Consider the following 23,854-nt stretch of genomic DNA (forward strand, 5'->3'; position numbering starts at 1 on the left):
ATAGGATTGTCTAGCAACACATTGATTATTGCAGAATTGCTATATTGTGATGTTATCGCTATCAAGGCAAATTCCTTGTAAGTGTTACTTACTTACTTGGCAATAAATCCTTTTCTGATTCTGATCGTGAGCCATGCATCGTGTATCGTATCGTGAGGTACCCGGTGATTCCCACCCGTAGTGTAAATGAGTTGTATGAAGTTTAGAGAAGATTAAAAAAGCGCAGCAGAGCCACAGCCCCTGAGAAAGGGTGTGTGCTTGTGTTCCCCACCCCTCCAGTGCTGCTGCTCGGAACAGCACCAGTGGATGTATTGGGGCACCCAAGTGTGAGTGAGTTGAATGTGTAAAGAAGATAAGAAATGGTGTTCAGCTGAGTTTCTTTGGACAGACAAAGACAAATAAGTTGTAGTTCTATATTTGACACAGAAGGGGGCGTGATTTGTCTTGTTTGCCTTTTCCCATTCTGCCCTGTGTAATACTGCAGCAAATTCAAATCCCCTCACAGTCCAGTTGTCCAACATATTCAGAATATATTCAAACAGCAGACATCACCTGATCCTATCTCTGCATGGCTTTGCACCACACTGTCTCTGCTCACTGATCCCTGTGTATGTACACGGTTGGTTTTCCTGAAATATTCCTGACTGGTCTCTAGTCAGTCATGATGTCTTGGCCTACATGTTGTGAAGCCTGTAAGCAAAACAGGAGAGTCATGTAATTCCTTATTCTGTGATGCTGTTTTTGGAGCGGGGCCTTGTTTATTCTGCTGAAGCCCGAACCAGTTGCATTTTGACCTGATTGGAATCCTGGTTCTCAGTGGAGAAGTTTCCCCTATCCTCCTATGGATGGGGGTTGGCCCAAGCAAAATGTATCTTTATATTTTGTTTAGCACTGCTGCAGAGGCCACAATGGCAAGAGTAGAGTTTGAAATACTTAAGTGAAAACATTACATTCTCAAATTTGTAAAGTAATTGGCAGCAGAGTTCAGCAAAAGAAGTCTTTAATAACCAGGAGAACCATTGAGAGGATTTGACTGTAATGAAGTAGCACATTGGTGTGATGGAGCAGCATAGGCCCCGCTGGCCTTTTTGTTTTCGCTCTAAGCCCTTGGTTATAGAACAGTGGAGTCATTGTTTCTGCTTCTAAACTGATGTATTATTTATAATGATGTGTGAGGACCATGTTTGAGTTATTGTGTATTTTACCCCTACACGTTTTATAATTCTTTGTGTGCCTTCTGGTGCCAAAGGTTGTGATGCGTTCATACGTATGCTGTCAATAAGAATGGACGTTTGCAGACTTGAGACTCGGCTTCAGAACAGATAGTGTTTACAGTGCTTGAATAGGGCACTGTTCAGTAGACAACTAGGGCTGTTGGAACGAATACAGAAAGTCGAATAGTAAAAAAAATCAATACTATTCAAATGCTGAAATCACTATTCGAATGTGACTTTTTTTTTAATAAATATGTTGGCTAATGTTAGCTTGCTAATCTCCCTCTTCTCGCCTTGGCGCCTTGGTCACTCATGGCATGTCTTATGAACATTAAGTTAGCAGGAGTGAGAAACACAAGGTGTTGTCTAAGCATTGGAGTCTAAGCTAACGTTACGTTAGTACAACATCACGGAGTAACGTTACATACCGAGTAATGTTAGTACAACATCACAGAGCTAACGTTACGTACTGAGTAACGTTAGTACAACATCACGGACCTAATGTTACGTACCATGTAACGTTAGTACAACATCACGGACCTAACGTTATGTACAGAGTAAAGTTAGTACAGGGGGAGTGACAGGCTGCGGCTGGAAATTGGAAGGACAGTAAATAGTTTTAACATGACTTTAAAATCGACATCCACTAGCCAAAGTGCTTATGTTAACATTAGTTAGCTCATTCTGGTGTCCTAACTGCGTCGCCAGTTATAGGAGCTTAGCTGGGAGCTTCATGGAAACAGCTAAAGTTAATGTTACCTGCCCTACAGCTGTCAGAGTTAGCTTCAACTTCATATATTACCTTCTAATAACTGTATTCCCAGTAACAAGACAATCTGCAAGAAACAGGTTGCTTGCTTATAAATCACTAAAATAGTAGTGACAACACCGTTTGGCTTAGTTATCAATGGCGTTAGCATCGTGGCTAACACTCTTGTTACTTAGCTAGCTAGTTTATGACAAATCGTTTCGGCTGTGCTTTCTAACATGATGTCATTGTGCTAACTCGGGGTGCACGATTCAGAAAATGTCACGATTTCGATCCGGTATCGATTTTTTTAGGCTCACGATTTGATTCAAAATCGATTTTCGATTCAAAAACGATTCTCGATTCAAAAATGATTCACAGTATGTAAATGTAGTTACTTTTCCCATGTGATTGCAGTAGACGTACAATAAAAAATAAATAAAATATTAATTGATTTTTGGAATTCTATGAATCAATTTTGAATCGGTAGAGCTTGAATCGCGATTTGAATATGAATCGATTTATTTTGCACACCCCTAGTGCTAACCGAGCACCGTTAGCCTTTACAACACTTACACTTGTTAGATAATGTTTCATTACAGAGTTCGCTGTTGATTTGTGTTTGTCGCTGTGTGCTCGTGGTGGGAAATGAATGTTAACAAAGTGTAGTGCGCCATGACGTAGGTCCCCTTCAAGGCCAGGCTAATGTTGGAAGTCCCTCTAGTGGACAGAACTTGTAACAACAACCACATGCTTATAGTAGCATTGACAATGCATAAGCCTGACTAGTGTCGTACATATTAATAACAGGCTGCATTTGAGCATTAAAGTGCCCATATTATGAAAAAATCACTTTTTCTGGGATTTGGGGTGTTCTTTTGTGTCTCTGGTGCTTCCACACACATACAAACTTTGAAAAAAATCCATCCATGCTGTTTTGAGTGAGATACAGTTTCTGAATGTGTCCTGCTTTCAGTCTCCTAGTGAGCTGTTCAAAATCGGCTCGGACTGTGACGTCACAGTCCGAAATGAGCTGGCTAACCACAACCGTTAGCTCGTTAGCATGCTAACCGTTAGCGTTAGCATGCTAACGCTAATGCTAACGCTAGCATGCTACGTCGTTCTCAATAGCAAAGCACTGCTACAACACACACAAATTCACCACAATCTACAAAAGAACTACTTACATGTGTGCCCTCATATAGAAGTCTCCCAGCTAATCCTGCTTTGTAACTGACCAAAGTTGGAGAAACAGGCTTTCTTTTACTGTCTCTAGAGTTAGCTAGCTGACATGATCTACATCTGAGCTACTGAGCATGTGCGAGTGCAATCAAAGATAGTACAGAAGAAGAAGATGAAAAGAGGTCTCACTCTGTAGCTAAAACAGAAACCAGGTTAAAAGAGGATCTGCAGCAGTGAGAGAGAGCTGTGCAGTACAACAAAAATATGGTGTTTTTTGAAAATTAAACCATGTAAACCTATTCTGGTACAACCTTAAAATACAGTTATGAACCTGAAAATGAGCATAATATGGGCGCTTTAAATATTCTAATATTATTTGAATATTTAAAAAATTTGAATGGTAGTATAGAGGAAGATTGACAGCTCCAATTTGGTGTAACATTTGGTTTAACATTTTGTATTCCTTTTTATAAGATAAATGCCGGAATAATGTTACGTATCATAGATTGTTCACAAAAATGTCCTATTTTCAGTGGATCTTTCATTTATTGTTTATTACTTTATTTAACATGATGGTAGAAGCAGTAATATGTACATGCTGAGGCAGATCAGAAATTTCAGTTTACAGGAAAGTACTGATATTTATTTATTGGAATTTTTTTTTTTTTTATTGTAACTTTAGCTTTTGTGATAAATGTTCCGTATTTGACTGTTCAATGTCCCATGCTTACTAAAAGAAAAACACTTGTAATTCATATCTATGTTCTCATCCTACATAAGAATATAGACCAGTTTTGATGGTGTCTCATGTTTTAATGCCCCATGACATGTTTTATCTGATACACAGTGAATATAGATTATATAGAATATAGAATTTTTGAATTTTTGAATTTTTTTTTATCGCGTATTGAATCGTAATCGCAATATCTGGCAAAAAAAATCGCAATTAGATTTTTTTTTCGCGCAAATCGTTCACCCCAAATTCATAAATTCCAAAGGGGAACTTTTATACAAAATCCAAATATCCTGTAAAAAATACTGTATGTAGCAGCAGTGACATCACCCATTAGTTAGTGGACTGCTGTTTTGAAGCCTCGAGTTTGGCAATATGGGCGTTGGCGTCTTTTTTTGAAACCGGGCGTGAAGTTTTGCGGTCATGCCAGTGTTGTTTATGGTTGCGCTGTGCTAAGCTAAATGCTTAAGAGGAAAAGTTGCTGATTTTCAACCCTTTTTGAAGTGAGTCATCTTGCAGAGATCTACCGGCTATTGCGGCTGTAAGCAGTCCAAAAAAGTGTCCAGACCTGTGTAAGCAGTCCGAAAAAGACCTGTGAACAGTCTGCATAAATGCCCCTGGGCATGTATTTGACAGATTGACTCTCACAACTGGACACCGCATCCTCTTTTTCACGGTTTATTTTAGGTTTCTGGTTTATTTCTATGTGCACACAGACAATTGTTTGCTAACACAAAATAAAAATAAAAAATTGAGGTGACAGTAAGAGTCTCTCAGCTTGTTTTGAGTGTTTCCATCCATTAGCCAGAAAACTGATGAATGCAGCTTCTAGTTTGGCTCCCAATTTGGTCTGAAAACAGAATAGTCCACTTCACAAGTGTGTCATACACAAGGGTCAGGGTCAGCATGGGTCAGCAGTTCAATTAGCCTGGAAACCAGACAAATCTGCAAGCTCATGTCCATTTGCTCTGGCAGATACGTCTGGCCTCCCTCACGTTTCAGACAGATCTGTAGCCGACCTGGCCCTGGGCGGACCAATCACAACCATTTATTTCACATGGGATGGGTTTAAGATGATGACTGACAGAGGAGCTGAGTGAGCCACTGGTCTCGGGAGCCACTTTTTTTAGGCAATCACTGGTTTGGTTTCTGATGGCTGTGGGACAAGTTTGCTGTTTTGTTTTGTGAGCTGTTATGAAAAAGTAAACTGTGAACGGAAAAATGTGCATTTTCACGTTTATACTTGTATTTTGGGTTTCTACTAGAACACGTTTAAATGCTTTAATGTTCAATATTTTAGCGCCTGTCTCTTAAAGCCCCCCTCCCGAAAAAAGCCCAATTTGCTCTGATTGGTCAGCATTTTCATCTTCTCTCTCTGCACTGTCATTGCAGCTGGGGAACGACCGTAACGGCACTGTAGCATATATATATATATATATATATATATATATTATATTTGTGACATCACAATTACAGTCCTGACGGCTCATTTAAAGGCACGTGTTATGATGGGGATTGCTTGCTTTCAAGTTTTGGTCAGAATGTCTGATATAGATTGGATGGATGCATATTGTTGTGAATTGAGAGCAGTCAGCTCATGGTGTGATATAGCGTTCATCTGTGCGACACACATTTTTCCTTTTTCGATCTTGGCGAAAGAACTTGCAAAAGTTGTTGTGTGTAGATATGGTCAAATTGTACTGGGAATTAAATCAAAAATATTAGCAAAAGACATAGCCACACATTTGCCCACTGAAGTTCAACACGTAGCCTATGGTAGGCCAGGCCTATTTTCTTTTTCGTAGCTCCTCTCTCTGAGTCTGATGTCACGTCATGTCACATTGTCAACATGGTACTTGGATACATGAAGCAGAACATAGTGGGTCATATGTCTAATGCTTTTTGAAAAGGCTTTTGTCTTCATAAAACGTGTCGGACATCATTACATTTTTGTATACATTTTTATTTGTTTACATTAGTAAGCTACAGGACAGCGTCTTTCAAAACATGACCTGCACAAAAGAGAAAAAAAAGAATGCTTCATTGTACCCAGCACTTCTGAAAATGCACTTCGGAATGCGTCTCTGTCCCGAGCACATTTCAAACCAAACTGACGGCCATGGATATATTGTCTCTAGAAGTCTATCATTCAACCTTTTGTTTTTGTTAAAGGAATATTTCACCGCTGGAAAGCTGAATATATCTTTAAATTGGGTCACTTATGTAGTAGAAATGTGAAAAAAAAATTGAAATCGGTGCCTTCTAGGCCGAGAAAAGCCAGAAAATGTGGAAACACCAAATCCCAGAATGCACCTGCTTCGTTGCTTTGAGTCCACTCCCAAGCCACGCCTACCGCTTGACAGACCGACAGAGGCATTCAACTCAACTCAAGCGTGTTTTATTGTCATTTCAACCATATACACGAAACAACGTTTCATCGTGACTCAAGTGGTGTTACACATTTAACATATATAAAAACGACATTATATAAAAACGACATACGAAACAGGCTACATTTAGTACACACACTTTATAGGCTCCGTAAAGTTCAGCTAGCGCTACTAGCATTACGCTTGGTGGGCTGTAAACACCGAGCATAAACACAGCCGGGAATTAGTGTGTAATGTAGAATGGTCGGCATTTAACAGTCACAAACTCCACCAGCAGTTAGCAGTTAAATGGATAGAAATCACCACATTTCTGCACCACTCGGTGTTAACACAGCCCCCTCTTTTACCTGGCGACAGAGCATCTCTGCAGCTCGGGCTAGCAGGCCTGGTAGCTGGACAGTCCGTTACACTATTCAGGCATGTTTCCACAACAAAAACACAAAGTCTCTGAACGCACTCGTTGGGGAGTGTCGTTGAAGTTGGATGTAGTCCAGTTTGTGGTCTAAATGAGCGGACACTTGCAAGCAGGATCCGTAAAGTTCAGCTAACGCATACTAGCATTGGTGTAGCTAAACACAGAGTATAAACACAGCCGTGAATTAGCGTGGAATGTCGAATGGTCGGCATTTAACAGTCACAAGCTCCATCAGCAGTTAGCAGTAGCTAGTTGGATTTTATTTCTACACCAGTCCGTTTAACACAGCCCACCTCCACGGGCCGGGGAGAGCAGCCTGGTAGCTGGATAGTCCGGTTCCGGTACACTGTTGTTCAGGCATGTTTCCACAACAACAAAACCACAGCAGGAGTTTCGTTGAAGGAAGATGTAGTCCAGCTTGTTGTTTAATGAGCAGACACTTGCAAGCAGGATGGCTGGGACAGGTGGACAGCTAGCGTTAGCTTTCCACCTAGCCGATGAGGATGTCCCCTAGCCGCTAGCGGCATTGAGCGACACCGCTGGTCTCCGTACGGGCGAAGCTCACGTAGTGTGCCGGTATTGCGTCTGTAATAACGTTTCCTCCATATTCTCCGATCTGTACCGATGTATCCCGGTGGTACACCGTCCGGTAGTTTGAATGCAGATAATTGTTGTAAATGTTTTCTGCTGAAAACCGAAAGCCTGTTTAGCGAAGATTCAAGATGGCTGACAGTCGTTTTCATTCGAATACCTCGGCCGAACTCGGCAGTCCAACCCCTGTGGCGTGTTGGCGGTTGAAACGCGGAAGTAGATCCTACTACTGGCTGTAGTCCTTTGCCTCTGGCCCAAAAATCTTCCAATGACGCAAAAATCGTCATTTTACGTCATCGGAAGATTTTTTCCAGGCCCCAAATGCAGAAATCTCTCGTCTCAGGGGGACATGAGGGAGGGAGGCACGGTCATTCAGAAATACTATCGGGTTTCTACTGATACAAAGCTGAATGCTGAATCGGTGAAGTATCCCTTTAAAGAAGGAAAAGAAATGCTAACGAATCGCAATACAAATCGAATCGGTGCCCACGTATCATGAAAGAATAGAATCGGGACAAAAGGACGTCCCAGCCCTACATGCTACTGTATATGCACCAAAGATCTAATCTTTGGTGTCCTTAGTTCAGAATGTACAGTAAAGTCACAGTAAACTCCTGTGGCAGGACTTTCTCCTCTCTCCCTCTCTCCTTTTCTCTTCTCTCTTTCTCTCTCCCTCTCTTTCTCTCTTTCTCTCTCTTTCTCTCTCTATCTCAGTGATCAGGATTAAGTCTGTTTAAAAATAGCCACAGGTTGTGACGCTGAAGCTTCTACAGACCCAGAGATCTGTACAGGAGCTGTGCAGAAGCACACTACTGTGGAGGGAGGGGTGGGGGGGGTAGAGGAGAGGCAAGACGGCTATATGTCCGTCTCTCTCTGACGGAATTCTTCAAAAATGCTGTGTATTATGTATTTCCTCCACGCTATCTTCCAGGTAAGCTTTCTTCCTTTAAGTCTGCTGAATAGAAAGATTCAGCTCTTAGTACTTCATTGTATAGTTTAACTTCACGGCCTGACAGAGGGACGTGGAGTGTGTCATGCCGTGCAGAACTTACTTCCTCATTTCCTTTTGTTTGTCATTACTACATGTCATTGTCATCATTTTGCACAGTAGGATAATCATAGTGTTGTCTGATAGGTTACGCTGGTCAGTAGTGATGTAACGATGCATCGTGAATCGGTTAAAAATCAATTTAAATCTGTAAAGATTACAACCAGTTGAGATATATATAAAAAAAAAAGAATCATGATGCAATTTTTAAACAGGCTAGGGTGTGACGCTACTTAACATTACATAGGAAATAACCTTAGCCTACCGTTGGCTAGTAACGTTAGCTGGCAACAAGGTTAAAATGCTGATAGCTGAACAGTGTGAAGTATGACTGTATTTCACTGGAAAGGATTCCAGACAACAGTCTGCAGCTAAAGACACAGAGCAGACTAGCTGCATTTGGGACACAATGCTGCAGTTGTTGGATAAACAACACAGGATTTAGTGTTGCGTTTGAGTTCTGTTCTTAAGGTTGTGGTGCGTTAAATATGGTTGTAAAATACCCTTCTGCCATCTAGTGTTTTTTCTTTTTGTCGTCAGCAAATGGCTGGTGAAAAGAGTTGTTATGAATTATTGTATTACATTTTAAATAATTTTTTGTTACATTTTTATTTGAGCATATGGCCTTAGCAATAAATAAATATATATATATATATATACACATACATACATACACATATATATGTGTATGTATATATATATATATATATACATATATGTAAATATGTATATATAATTACATATATATATTTAGAGGTGTATCCCCTAAAAATAAAAGATAATCGTTCAACTCAAGTGAAATGCAATTACGTCAGCCCTTTCAACTTGGCCGCCCATCGGCACACAGAAAAAAGATTTGAACGGCGCCATCCGGCACTCCAGAAATCAAGCCAAGTCTCTGCGGAACAAAGGACACCGCCGCTCCCGACAACCAGCTGGACACCGATGCGGGCCGGGCACAGAGACCACCCAGCTTACCATCCAACGCCTTAACACTGGCCAGCAGGATACCCAACACAAAAGATCCATGAATTGAGCCTGGATGTAATTGCTCAACACTTGCCTCGGTGCCCCTTTGTTGTAGAGTGGAGATGGGTGTAGGGATGGTATTGCTTGTCCATGTGCTCAGGATTGTAGCTAGTGTCCATCTTCTCCACCTTTTCCTTGGTGATTACTCAGTTTAACATTTGAAAACTTTGTAGCAGAGTTGACAGGAGGAGAGTCTACAAAGTGGTGAGTTGATACCTATGATGAGCGACTCATATTTCATCAATGTCCATTGTCACTCACAAAAAGCACAACTAATAAAGTAAACAGGATTAGGTAGTATTGGACTTGAGATGAGCATTTACAAAAAGCCTGCATCACAAACTGGAGGTGTGGAGTCAAAAAGACCCCCGTATCCATACAAACCCTCCTGGACACAGGCATATGCTATCAAGTTGTAAAATGTAGGATCCAGTGTTTTTGGAGCTTGACCCATATGTCATGGCCACATGTTGTCCTCTGTCATTATTGATTGGTTGCCAAACTTCAAGCAGGAGGGTCTTCTGTTATAAGAGCCTGTCAGAGGGCAGACGGAGGCAAGTAGATATATGGACGCCTGAGAGTGGTGTGCCGCAAATGAAAACAGCTACTTTTTGTTGAGACCATGATGGATAATGAACGATAACCCTCATCCCTGAAGTATGTTGAGTTTCTGTCTGTGTCTATTTGTTAACCCCAAAAAACTGAAACCAATCAATCAAGGCATTCAGTGTACATCATGGCCTGTTAGGAGCTGGAGTGATGGAGTTACGCCATTGGTCGAAGTCAGTGATAAAGGGACGCCATTGGTCAAAGTCAATGATGAAGTTACACCGTTAGACAAAGTCAGTGATGAAGTTACGCCATTGGTCGAAGTCATTGAGGAAGTTACGCTATTAGTCAAAGTCAGTGATGAAGTTACGCCATTGGTCAAAGTGAGTGATGAAGTCACGCCATTGGTCAAAGTGAGTGCTGAAGTTACGTCATTAGTCAAAGTCAATGATGAAGTTACGCCATAAAGATACTCTGAAAGCAACACCCACCAGGTGGGAAAACAACTCTCCGCTCTCCATTGACTTGTATTACTGGAAGGTTTCCTCCTCGTCAATTTCGTCTGCTAGCAAACATCAGAAACATGCCTAAAAGCTGCTGTGTGGTGATATTCACTACCAACAGGGTAAACAACCCATAATTTAAGTTTTTATAAGCTGCTGGCCCGAAAAACTGAGCTTTTATGAAAACAAAATTGGATACAGGGTATAAGGCAATGTCACAGGTCAGAACCAGAGACCAAAGTTGGTGTGGAGAGGGAGGGCAAAGAGTCAGCTAGTGTGTGTGTTTCTTAGTTTCAGGAATCAGCAGAGAGAATGGGGAGACTGTGGGATCCTGACACTAAGCTAACGTTATGTCCCACGTTTTGACGCGAGCATGTTGTTACAAAGTCAAATATTCAAATCTTTTTTAGTTCGGCAGCTTATAAAAACTTAAGTTATGGGTTATTTACCCTGTTGGTAGTGAATATCACCACACAGCAGCATTTTTCTGTTGTTTGCTAGCAGACGAAATTGACGAGGAGGAAACCACGCAATCCAAGTCAATGGAGAGTTGTTTTCGCCCCGGCGGGGGCAGGACTTAAATGCGCTCCGTCTCTATTGGTCGAAGTCAGTGATGAAGGTACGCCATTGGTCGAAGTGAGTTATGAAGTTCGCCATTGGTCGAAGTCAGTGATGGAGTTAGGCAAAGAGGCGGTCGAGTTGGCGTTCCCCCATTGGCCGTTGCTCTTTCAAAATGAATAGTCACAACAGTGTTTTAAATGTCTCGTTCACAGACGTGTTGATGCTACTCTGCACACTGTAGTCTGTTTACATTTGTCCATCGCTCAGCGCTACGTCTAGTTTCATTGCTCTGATTGGTTGTAAGTCTGTCTGCACCTGTCTTCGGCTCAGGTGGTGTGTGTGCTGTCCTACCACAGACTTTGTGTGCCGCTGGGTTAGCTGCTGACAAATGCCGTGGAGCAGCATTCGTTCTTCAGCTCGGGGTGTGTGCGTGTCTTACTTTTAGCTTATGTGCCAGCGAACACAGCTGCAACAAGGCGTTGATGTGCAGCAGCCCATGGCATTGGCTCGTTCTTCGCCTCAGTGCCTTCAGCCTTTTTTTTTTGTTTTCACAATTTTGAAACCTAATGTTATATCTTGTATTTAGTCATTCAAATTTGGCTGCGTGGATAATAAAACATGTTACTGTGGTGTGACAAACTCAGAACACATTGACCAGGACTTGTTCATTTTAAAAAGGTAAAGGTAAGCTGCTGAGAAAGGTGCAAAATAAATCAGGCCTCATCAGACTCCTGTGGTGAGTTCCCACAGTTTGGGAATTTAGGTGGCAACTCTGCATTGTTAGTCACTGTCTGTCTAGTTAATGTAGTGAAGAGGGACTGTTTTTGGCAGTGAGAGTGGGTCAGGGGGGGCATGGCTCTCTCAGGCTGATGGACAGCTCACTTGTCATTTGTGAGGGACTTTCTTGCAGGCCATGCTTCTCGCACAGCAGTTATTAAAACTTTCCTTCATCCTCAGTGTAAGGGAGTGTGTAATGAAACCATCAGCAGCCCGGAGTTCACCCCGGCCCTGTTGTAAACACTGACTGATTAAAAACTTTAAGCAGGCTCCGGGGTGTCTGCGAGCTTCTGGCAGAATTGAACCCCTTTCACATATGCACCCATAGGCGTAATTAACAGGGGGGATGGGGGTGGGGGGGTTACAACCCCTCCATTAATCAAAACTGGCCAGTGCAACCCTCTCAAATATCTAATGATAAAATCCTTTACATAAATAAAGACATTTGCACCATAACTTGATGCAGAAAAGGCACAGATCCTTGCAGAAAAATTCACCAGAATGCAGGATGAAGTGTTTGATATGCTCAAAATTTCAAGTTTGCTCAAATGTGGAGCTCTCATATAGTATATATGATATATGCCCCTGAGGTCACAACACCATTTCCTCATCTTTTTAACATTCAAGGCAAGGCGGTTGTCCTCACACCATTTACCAAACCTTTGTAGCTCTAAAAAGTAGTCCGATAGGTCACTGTCCTTTTTCACTAAAGCTAAGATGGCAGTATCATCAGGGAATCCAATCACGTCATGGTCAGGGTTACCACTTCTACACTCGTTAGTGTAGGCTATGAGGTAAAAAGGTAAGGTAAAGAAAAGGGCCGGGTACCAAATCCAATACTTTTTAGGCACCGACCGAATTGCCTCTGAAGTATTGAGTATTGAAAAATGCCTCGTCATTCAATACCCAATTTCAATACCTAAGGAGTAAATCTCATCAGCGTCAGTGAGCCAATCAGCATGCAGCATGCTTCTACCAAGATCTAATAATGTCTGTGATTGGCTGTCTAACATTACACATCGTAGAGGCATGCAGGAAAAAAATAATTTTGTTATTGTTTGTTTCAGCTTTATTGTATTATTCTCCTTTTCGTTCGTTGTGTAGGGACGACTGGCAAAAGCAAGCTTTTCATTGCATGGTCTAAGTTGTCTTTGCTGTGCATATGACAGTAAACCCCTTGAATCTTGAATCATGAAAAAGCAGTAATCTGATGAAAGTCTATTAGCTGACACTTGATTGGATGCCTGCCTTTAGTCAACATATTGTAGTGTTAGCCAACACTATTGTCTACACTTCACCACTCATATTTGTGGGATGTCTTATTATTGCATTCCTATTTGCTTGGTCACTCCTCCCAATAAGCTACTTAATTTTGAAAACCACAACCCCACCCCCAATAAATCCAAATAACATGTCAGCCCTCCAGCACCGTGTGTGTGTGTGGGTTGGGTGGGGGTGGGGGGGGGCTGCCGGGAAGCACATGTAATTATTGGCTGCTTCTTTCCCACACTGTGCTATTGGTATTCTAACCCAGATCTCTGAGGTCTACCTTCACTGCTCCCTCCCTTTGTGCCATGTTTCCATGGTGTCCTCTGGGTTAAGTGAAAGGACTGTGTGTGCGTGTGTGTGTGTGTGCAGGCTGTCCTCATGAACCGTTCATACACAGACCTACAAAAAGTAATGCACTGTAATTGTTATGTATTCCAAGTATGTATTGCTGCAAGCCCCACATTTGACGTTTGCTGAAAGGCAGCGACCGCTAGTGTCCGTAGTTGTTATGACGTAGCAAAGATGGAAATCAGGTGACATAGTATAAGAGCGCTAAATTCCGCATAGGGATGAGGTTGGTGGGGGATGGGTTCTTCTAATCTTAACCAGTCGTTTTGGTGCCAAAGCTTAACCGTCATGTAACGGTGTCATATTTCATAAGATATCGTACAAACCATTGTGCATGAGTCATTTCGTAAGATATCATACGAACCGCCGATGAGAGTGTGTCGGTGTGTGGGCATTAAAAAGGAAAAGTTTGCTATGTCCACTTTTGCTTTCACTGCACATACTATACTTGTAACGTATAAACATACAGTATGTTATTCAAATTGTATGTTGTTTTTTTGTGTTCTTCACCTCATGTTGAACAACTATCTCTGTGGGAGTTTGTTTAGAGCAGAGGTGCCCAAATTCTGGATGGAAGGCCATGGGCCAAAAAATAAATGTTGATGTTGAAGAATACCATAATTCTTGTAATTAGTCATACTTACGTAACTTATATTTAACTTAATTGCTGTAAAACTCAGACTAAAGGTGCAGTTAGTGATGCTCCGCGAAGACTGTTGATATTTGAACTCCCAAAGATTCTGCGATATATTGCAATAAGTTTTAAAATTGCAATTATATATCATGACATAAGTATCGTGATGATATTGTACCGTGAGGCCTCTGGTGATTCCCACCCCTACTTTTTTATACTTTTTAGCTGCACAAAATGTACATTTTGTAGTCATTATGGCTTTCGTAGTCATTATAGCACTTTCAAAATAAGAGAAAAATAAGCATGCCAAACGCCATGGCAGGCCAAAATAAAGGGAGCATGGGCCAGACTTGGCCCGCAGGCCCCAAATTGGGTGGCCCTGGGGAGCAAACATTCTTGTTTTTCTGTGGAAGTGCCTATGTCCTCTTGGTGATCCTGTTCCTACATCAGCAGTCTGCTTTTCCACTGTATTCTGACATTTGAAAAGAATAAATTGCAGCTCATTAGCTATGCTGTTCATGTGCTGTTTCTCCAGCGTAAGACAGAATATTGCCTCTTTAGTCTTGTGTGCAGTGAATGGAAGCCTTTGTTACAAACTGGAGTGCTCTGTTTTCACTGCAGGCTGTGGACAGTTAGCAAAGCAAATGTCCTCAGGCAAACTCAATGCTAAATGTTGACCTTTTCACCGATTCATGTTGACTGACATCAGCTCGGCCCACAAGTCATCAGAAACGATTTGTTTTCTTTTTGCATTTGAAATAATCATGATCATTGAGATGTGCACTGTCAATCAAGCTTCAGTCTCACGCACAGTTTAAGAGGCTTCCTTCTACTTCACGCTGCTTTGTTCTTTAATTCAATTTAATTCAGTTCAGTAGCAGATTAGACCATAATCCAATAAACGGATGCGGTCTGTATGTTCATCTTCAACAAGCAATTCTGTATGTATTCAGGAAGAATAGAAGGTTTATATAAAGTTCTAGCTAATAACTGTTATTCCTGCATAGCTGGCTCTGTGTGTGTGTGTGTGTGTGGGGGGGGGGGGGGTGTGGTTTTTCCTCTGTGCCTGTTAGCACTGAGGGAGATTTCCTTTTTGTATTGCTGCAAAGGGACAGTACATAAACACACACAGAGTTAGTGACATACAGTACAGAGAAATAGACAAAGAGAATGGTTTACAAGCAACAAACGATGATGTGTGCATTGAATCATAGAACATGAGAAAACTAGAACACAAACAAAGACAGCTACATTATATTTCATCAAATAGTATCTTTAAATAAAGGTTATTTGTTTGTTTTTTTCAATGTGGGAGTTATGGTGGCCCGTATGGAATATTTTCAATGCCTGAATGAAAACAAATCAAAGCGATGAAATGAAATATGATACAAATACAGGTTTCATGGAAGATGATGAGCTAATGCTAAGAGATGTCTGCGAGGTAGCTACAATTGCCCGCATGCAGGGCTGAATGTGAGACTATAGTCTGCCGAGGTTCCTATGCACTTCCTCATGAAAACTGTCATTGCAATGACATTGGGTTTTGTTTAGTATTGGCAGGTTTAAGCTGCTCTCTGCTGGACCACACTGGAATGCATTACGCCTCTTCACTTCAATTCGTTTTTCATTTAACTACAACACAATAGATGCATAAATAATGGAGTCTGACGTGTTTGGTGGTGGGGATTTGGGGGCTGTTTCATGTTAAACAAAAAGGATCTTACTCTATAACAAAAAGGTGTAGCCTATCTTTGAAGGGACCCTTCAATAGGACCCTGAAGCTGTGCAATTGTCCTATTAACTTACATTGTAGCTTGTTTCACTGCTGCCGACTACAGCGATCTTGCTTAATACCGGACCAATGTCAGAGATTGTTGTTCCCATCAGTCACTTAGACACAAAAACATAGAACAATTTGATCAAAGTTGACAAATACCAAAATTAATGAAGTGTGGCAGACTTTGAAGCCAATTTGACATACTGTAGCGGCCAAACTGTGGAATTACAACTTCCATGTCCGTTATGTGATGCTATGGGGCCCAAAAAGTCTTTCCCCATAGACTTACATGGCAAAAGAGACATCTGTAAATCAGTGGATACATTTATTTGAGCGTCACAACCCCTGCGAAATGACTCGTTTTACAATCAGAATTTGATCCATTCGGTCCGATAACATTTGGAATGTCTAGAAGAGCCGCACGATTAAATCATTTCCCCATTCGAGTTAGAGGAGGTCTCTAGGGCGCCTGCTCTATGGGTCACACAGTGCCGAAGCAGCGCCGATCAACCGGGTAATTTAATACGGGGAAGCAACTGAGCAACTCAGGGCACTGCCTCCAATGCTGTATCCAAGTTTTATTATACATCCATGCCTCAAACATCCCTGTGGTGTTTCTGTACTGTGCTGTAAGTTCTTGTTAATTATGGGTAGACACTAATATATCTGCAAAAAGATAATATTAATAGATGGCTGATTAATCTGCCCTTTTTTTCTAGAAACGTCTAATATCAATGTTCTAAGGGTGATAGGGTTGTGAAAATAATGTGAACATTCCGCCGTCGCCAAATGAGTTGCTACAAAGCTAATTAAGACTATCAGCTCCACACAAATCTCTCTGGATTTCTCAGTAGGACTATGTTCAGAAGATTGGGGCGTCTGGTAGGGGTGCAAGATATATCGACTCCATATCGTTATCGCAATATCACATTGCACAATATTATATCAAGGGGTGCAAGATATATTGACTCAATATCATTAGTCGTAAGTATGCAATATTTTTTTTCTTTTGTGCAGCGCTGCGTCCCATCCATTGGCTGTGTGGCTTAGTTGTGTTTGATTTAGAGCCTGCTTAAAACGCTATAATGATAATGTTTCATTGCCTAGTTACCGTGCCACGTGCACATGTTAGTGCATGTCAGCGCACGGGGCCTCTACGTGACAAACCCCTATGGAGCGTACCACATGTGTGAGTGACGGTGTAAGTGAAGAAATGGATAGAGACAACTAAACGGAACAAATTAGAAAAGAGAAAAGTTGTGTCCTGTTCTCTTTATTTATATATTTTATACTGTCCAACCAGTAAAACATGTCCTGTTCTGTATACATGGTCCTTATTTATTTATTCATGTTGGACCAGTCCAATAGGACAAATATGATGAGTTGAAATAAACCTTGTGTTGTAAGAAAACCTGTTTAATTTGTTATGAATACATTTTGATGTGTTTTCCCGTAACTTTTGTAATTTTACATATGTTTTAAAATATCGAAATTAATATCAGTATCGCAATATTCACAATCAATATCGCAATATCACATTTTGTCAATATCGTGCAACCCTAGCGTCCGGTGAGTTTCCCGCGCAGAAACTCGAGTGAAGATAATGACCTCTTCTGAGGAGTCCATCATGGTTTTTTAATCCTCAGTGTCCTCCTCGGCTACTAGCAACTGTGAAGAGGAGTGTGGGGGGGCGCTTTGCGCGATCACAGAAGGCTTGTATCATGTGGACGCGCCGACAGTGTTGTTGTCATTAATTAGAATTCCTCATGGGGGAGACAGGAACTACACACTATAGCTTTAAATGAAGTTAGTCAATGGATGGGATGGGTAATTCAATGTAATTCCATCAGTTTGAAGAGAAGGTAAACCCACAATAACTTTATCATATTAAATAATAAAGGGGATAAATCACCCAGGTACTCTTGTGTGTATGTATCCATACTATGGCTGCTGCCATATGTGTCTGTGAGCAGCAGCTTGTCTGTTCTTTTCCTGCTCATGAATAATTGAGTGGCTGGTGTAAATGGAGACCCCATTAAGTCCGTCCACTTTGTTTCCTGTGTGTACCCACAAAATGATCTCTTTATACCCGAGAACTGCTAGGTTCTCCTGCTGACCCGGCTGTGGCACTGAGGGACACGGCTTAGACCAGGGTCACTACCTTGATAAAGATTTAGATGTTACAGAAGTCATCTGACCTAAATAATTGGTTACTACAGTGTGCAGTTTAAATTTCCTTCATGCCAACAAATGGGATTTGTCATGAGGCAAATAATGGAAGTGGAAAGAGGGATGAAAAACCTTATGCTGCAAAAATTCGGTTTAACTTTTCAAATTTAAAAGGCCTTGAAATCATATATATGAGGACTGCTATCTTAATGACCCATTTATGGTAAATCTGATCAATACTGCACCAGTTGTCAGTGGAAAGCAGACACTTAACACCACAAATCCCCCCAAAATCTCCTCCCTCAACTCAACAGTCTAGTATTACATATGAGTCTGGGTGAAAGCTATAGTGTGTAGTTTCTGTCTACTCCATGAGGAATTCTAAGTAATGACAACAAAACTCTCGGTGCGTCCACATGATACAAGCCATCTTTGACCACGCACTGCCCTCCTCGATGCAGTTGCTAGTAGCCAAGGAGGACACGGAGGATTAAAAAACCATGATGGACTCTTCAGAAGAGGTCATTATCTTCACTCCAGTTTCTGCGCGGGAAAGTCGCCAGACGCCCCAATCTTCTGAACATAGTCCTACTGAGAAATCCAGAGAGAGTTGTGTGGAGCTGATAGTCTTAATTAGCTTTGCAGCAACTCATTTGGCGATAGCTTGAATTTAACGGACATTCATTAATATCAAAAAGTTACGCACTAAAGCTTTAATTGATACTCACACATTTATATTATTTGTTCTACTATACATGTTGAAAATATGAATATATGATTGATCCCGAATTTAGTACAGTATATATCAAGAATTTGAGGGTACCTTGATGGTCTGAATTAGGCATATCCTGCGTATTGTAGTAATAGTATTAGTAGTAGTATTATTGGTACTGGATCAGTGTATAACCCTCCATTTCCAATCCGCTGTTTGTTGCTCCAGAGCAAAAGTCAAAGGGACCCCATTATGCTTCATTAAAACACTTGAATTGCACAGTCACTACTACAAATACCTAATATTAAAGGACTCAGATCAGAAGATGACCTTTGAAAACACGCAAAACAGCCAAAAACAAGTTCAGGTCTATTTTAATGTCCACAGTGCCATGGTTAGCATTTATAAGCCTCTTTTCTGATTGCAAGGTTGGTGTGTAGCCGCGCCTTAAATCATCCCCTGCTTTATTGTTTATTAAAATGGATGGGACCTTAATTTACTAAATGAACATCATGCTGTATTGAAGAAGACTTGAAACTAGCAAATGAGACCATACACTCATTATGAAACATATATTGAGGTAATGAATCAAGTAAGAAGTAGTGTTATTTTCTCTCATAGACTTCTACAGAAACAGACTTATTTTTGGAGCCAGTGGAAATGAGATAGAATGCAGGATTAGGTCACTTCCACATTGGCTTCACTTTTAAAAGCCAGAAGCGTTAACCATTATTTTTACAGTCTCTGTTTAGGACCAAAGGGTTTTGTAATCTGCAGTTCTGTCTTTGGCCACTATGCCAAAATCACCTCACAGTTTAGTGCTGTTCCTGGTCTTGGATAAGACCTCTCAGCTTCCCTTGAATTTTTATTTAACATCAGCTGATCCGCAGAGCAGTTCCAGTTTTTCTTTGTAGAGCTTTGGTGTACAGTGACATATCCCCCCCCCCCTTACTCCACGTAGCCTCCAGCATAGAGATCAGGTTCCGCATCCTCCTCTCTGCTGAGATGCAAGACTGTAGGCGACAATTGGGGGGATGACCTCAGAGAGAAGGCAGAGGGAGGGGCAGGGGCAGGCAGCAGTGGCAATGGGGGGAGCAGTGGTAGACTGAGGTGAGACAGAAGGAGAGAAAAGTGAGAAGGGAGTAGTTGTCGGTCTGCCAACACTATCCACTGCCAGGCAGAGGTAAGCTCTGTGTGTGTGTGTGTGTGTGTGTGTGTGTGTGTGTGTGTGTGTGTGTGTGTGTGTGTGTGTGTGTCTGGCTTTTGAGTGTTGTAAAGTATCAGCATGACTAATTGATGCTGGCCAGATGTCAGTCACTTGCTAATGTGTCTGTAAACCTACACAAAGAAAACATCAGATCAGTTTTATTTGGGGTGGAGCCGAAGTCAGGTTCAGTACCGGGTGTGGTGGGGGTAAAGGCTCTGTCACAGCCGGTGCAGAAGAACGAGGAGTATTCTGTCTTGGAGAAGAGAGAGATTAGCCTTGGTGGTGTGCAATATACAGTGCGCGTGTTCATTCAAACTGTGTGTATGTGGGTGTGTGTATGTGTGAACTCAGTGGAGCCCTGTTGGGACAATAGCCAGCTGTTCCCGGGGCCCTGACACACCAGCGTGACTGCAGCACCCACGTCCACATTCCCTCCGTGCTGGGTGTGGGTGGCGTCTCCAGGCCGTCAGGAGGAAACACTGGCTCTGTGGAGCGTTAGGATGCCGGGGCAACAGTTGAAAGGCAGAGAGAGAGAGAGAAAGAAGAGCGAGACAAGGGTGTGGAAGATGGAAACCTAGGTCAAAGACTCATCTGAAGGTATCCTGTGTGTGTTTGTGTCATGTATAGCAAGTGTTGTTTCTAGTAGGAGAAAAGCCAGTAATAATAATAGTAAGCTTATTGTGAGGTCATAGTTTCTTAAAATTGTACTTTTTTGTGCTCTTAAAGGACAACAGCGATGTCCAAGGTAAATGTCCCACTGGGACAATGAAGTATTATCTTATCTTTATTCAAATGGCCACTCGAGGTCTACAGCAGTTAAACCAAAACATAAACATATTGGCATATCTGGCAGTTGAACAAACAAGTGATGCTGCCATATTTCCTGAGAAGACACAGGTGTCATGAATTAATATATTGTATTAACATTCCATAACACCAAACTAAAGATTGTGTTTCTATCTGTGTCGTCATTCAATTTGACTTGTTATTCACTGAGCTGTCAATGCACCATGGTATAGTGATTAATCTGAGGAGATTTACTTATTATTACTTTAAGCATTCATCCAGTTCAGTTTGCCTGTTGGTGTTGGTGCTGAACTACAACTGACTGTGTACGCCGAGACCAGAGAGTGTGTTTGTGCGTAGAAGGGTTTACTTTACAAGCTCATGTGTGTTTGGGTTGTCTTAACTCCGTCTGGGACTTATGCAGCCCTCTGAGGTCACACTCAGTTCATCTTCAAGGGCTGTACCACTGTAATTGTTTGTAAATGTAAATGTTTCTCCCTGCAAGAAAGTAGACTTCTATTTACCAAATGCTGTCATTGGCTATAAACAGAGTGCTGGGCGGATAGATTAAATAGTTCCGATCTGATGCATCTGTGAATGATCAGAGCAGCTGAAAGGAGACGACAATGTGACATATTTCATTTGTTTCACACACCTGCTTGTCCTGCTGACCATGTTTCCCAGTTGCTGCTGCTGAGTTTTCTTCCAGTGTAGTCAGGAATAATCAGAAATATACGTTCCATTTGGAAATATGTTTTTGTTGGCACAGGGGTCTTCTGAAGCAGCAGACACTTGTGCTGGGGGGGCCAGAAGGGCTTCGGCGACGGCGATTGCCAATACAAAAACCCAGGTGTGGGAGGAATTAAGGGAGGTATTGTCGAAGAACTTTCGGTTGGCCTTGAATTGAATGACACTTAATCCAATTTGTGTTCATTAGCAAAAGAATATAATTTCAGCGTTATTTTCGTAATGCAACCGCAAACTCACTGCACAAGAAATGCCATTTGCCATTGCAGGAACTTAACAACCTGCAACCTGGGGTTTCTCAAAACCTGAAATAAGCCTTGTGAGGCTTTGGTACGAGGTTCTTCTTGGTTTTACTACTGTGTTTTCAAAACCACAACATTTTAAATACACATCATTAGTATAGATTTACATGTATTTCCAAGTCTTCCTGAAAACAATATTTGCATGTCCCTATTTGAACTGCAATAGTTCCTGGTCGCTTTAATCATCCCTTCTATCTATTCTTGCTGCGAAGAGTTGCCTTCCAGAAGCAATTTTAATGTAAGTGTTGGGGGACGAAGTCCGCTGTCACATATAAAAATGTGCACTTAAGTTCGGCTCAAGCCAATATGAGGCTCCAGCAGTCTGAGTTACTCCTCTTTGGGGGCAACGATATTTTTTGTTCTAAATGTCATCCCAATGTTTCCCTGGACACTGTTTCCTTGCTGTGTAGCAGTAGAAAAACTAACACAAAGGAGGGATTTTGATCGGCTTTATATAAGCTGTTACCTTCAAATATGCCCGGATCGGCCCTTATACTTTCCTTTGGATTGACTCCCTTGTTTTCTGACTCGATAGACACAGTAAAGAATTTCAAATCATACAACACTGTGTGATCTGAAACTCTTCAGTATGCATGTTGGTACAGACCAGCGGTGAAGTAAGAACTTCTATTTTTCATTTAAGTGAGTTGTTGGTTCTGTAGAGCATCTCAGTTTTTGTGAGTCAGCTTGGTGCTCAGGCAGAAGTGCAGGTCCACCTGCTACAGGGAGTAATAACATGGACCATGGGCATGCTTGGATAATCGTGGTAAAGAGTCGTAGTGCTGGGCCTCAATCAGCCACTCCATTATCTGCTGGAAAGGGAGCTTTGCTAAACCTTTAAGCTTCTTAAGACACTCACCTCTAACTAATTATCAGAAAATAACACTGGCCACTCTGTGAATGGATCATGTATGGATAAACCAATGGTTGGCGTTCTTTTGGTTTGGTCCCGCCCTTTGGACTGAGGTGGGGTCAGGGTTAGGTGTTAGTTTATGTATTACTGTTTTAACCGATGCTTCTCTCATCAGAATGGTCCAATCACCTGGGCCACATGGACTCTGCGGACGCGGATTTTCTGCAGATTTTCCGCATTTAAAAAATATTTAAAATTAAACTCAGAATGTTGACTCATCTCCACTACAAGCAGAAAAACTGTCTGCAAAATTCCGCATATTTTCATTCTGGTTAAAACAAACAATGCAGTTTTGATTTGGGCCTGGTCATTACCATGGTCATCACTGATATGTACTCTAATGACATACAGTACATGAACTTGTTGGAGCAATGGCCCAATTTGAACCACATCCTAAATTTACTTTTTTGTCCCTTTGTCTGAAATGTGAGGGATAAATAGCAGAGCTGCAGAGGTTTGTCTCTGTACATTTTCATTGTACAAATGATGTGTTGGGGACAGTAATCGTTGGTTTAATTTAAACCAGGGCTGTAGTCAAGTCCAACTTTGTTGAGTCCAAGACAAGACCAGGACTAGTCGAGACCGAGTCAAGACCGAGTCCAAAGAGGTTCAAGTCCAAGTACCTGATGATTGAGGCATATGACGTAGCCCGGCGTATACCAGGTGACCAATCTCGATGCCTGTTCTAGATGGATTTTGAATTAAACCTATACCTGTTTTCTGAATGCGCATGCTTCATCAATGGTTTTGTTTTGAATGAGGAAGTTACTTTAGAATAAAAGCATATAGTGCTGGACTTGGTTGAGACCAACTTTAATATTTGACGAGTCCAATGGCCGAGTCAAAGACAAGTCTGAGTCCAAATACCAACGAGTCCAAGACGAGTCCAAGGCAACAGAAAAACGTACGAGTCAGAGATGGACTCAAGTACTACAGCCCTGATTTAAACTCACTGCTGCTAACTAAGACCAACATGTCTGACAAGAAACATATGGTACCTGCTTGACTTGCCTCGACTCTACTCGCCTTTTTTAGTTTTCCATTATGAAAAAAAGTCCCTGGTACCTGCCAACAGGTACTTTTTTTAGTACCACCTCCGTGGAGGTTCCAAGCGAGCTAAGGTGATACCAAAAGGTGACGTGAAAACCTGTACTGACTACTGATTGGTCGGAGAGAATCGTCACTAATCACTGCGTCATCAGTGCCAGCGACAGACGGGGGTGTCCTGAACAAACCCGCCATTTTTAAAT

The 23,854-nt window shown here is 41.6% G+C and overlaps 1 protein-coding gene across 6 annotated transcripts in view; it reads left to right on the plus strand.

Moving 5' to 3' along the window:
* arhgef4 (Rho guanine nucleotide exchange factor (GEF) 4) overlaps positions 1–23,854 on the plus strand; it is a 158,992-nt gene that overhangs the window by 39,170 nt on the left and 95,968 nt on the right. Inside the window, exon 1 of one of the 6 annotated variants that reach the window (XM_039790681.1) lies at positions 8,097–8,204. The exons of 4 other annotated variants lie outside the window; for them this stretch is intronic. In XM_039790681.1, coding sequence (XP_039646615.1) covers positions 8,166–8,204 — 39 coding nt within the window. In that variant the 5' untranslated portion in view covers positions 8,097–8,165. Of the gene's footprint in view, positions 1–8,096; positions 8,205–20,435; positions 20,454–23,854 lie in introns of those variants that run through there. One more of the 6 variants, XM_039790683.1, reaches the window with a different exon arrangement.

Source organism: Perca fluviatilis, chromosome 22, assembly GCF_010015445.1.
Source record: "Perca fluviatilis chromosome 22, GENO_Pfluv_1.0, whole genome shotgun sequence".
Classification (NCBI taxonomy): domain Eukaryota; kingdom Metazoa; phylum Chordata; class Actinopteri; order Perciformes; family Percidae; genus Perca; species Perca fluviatilis.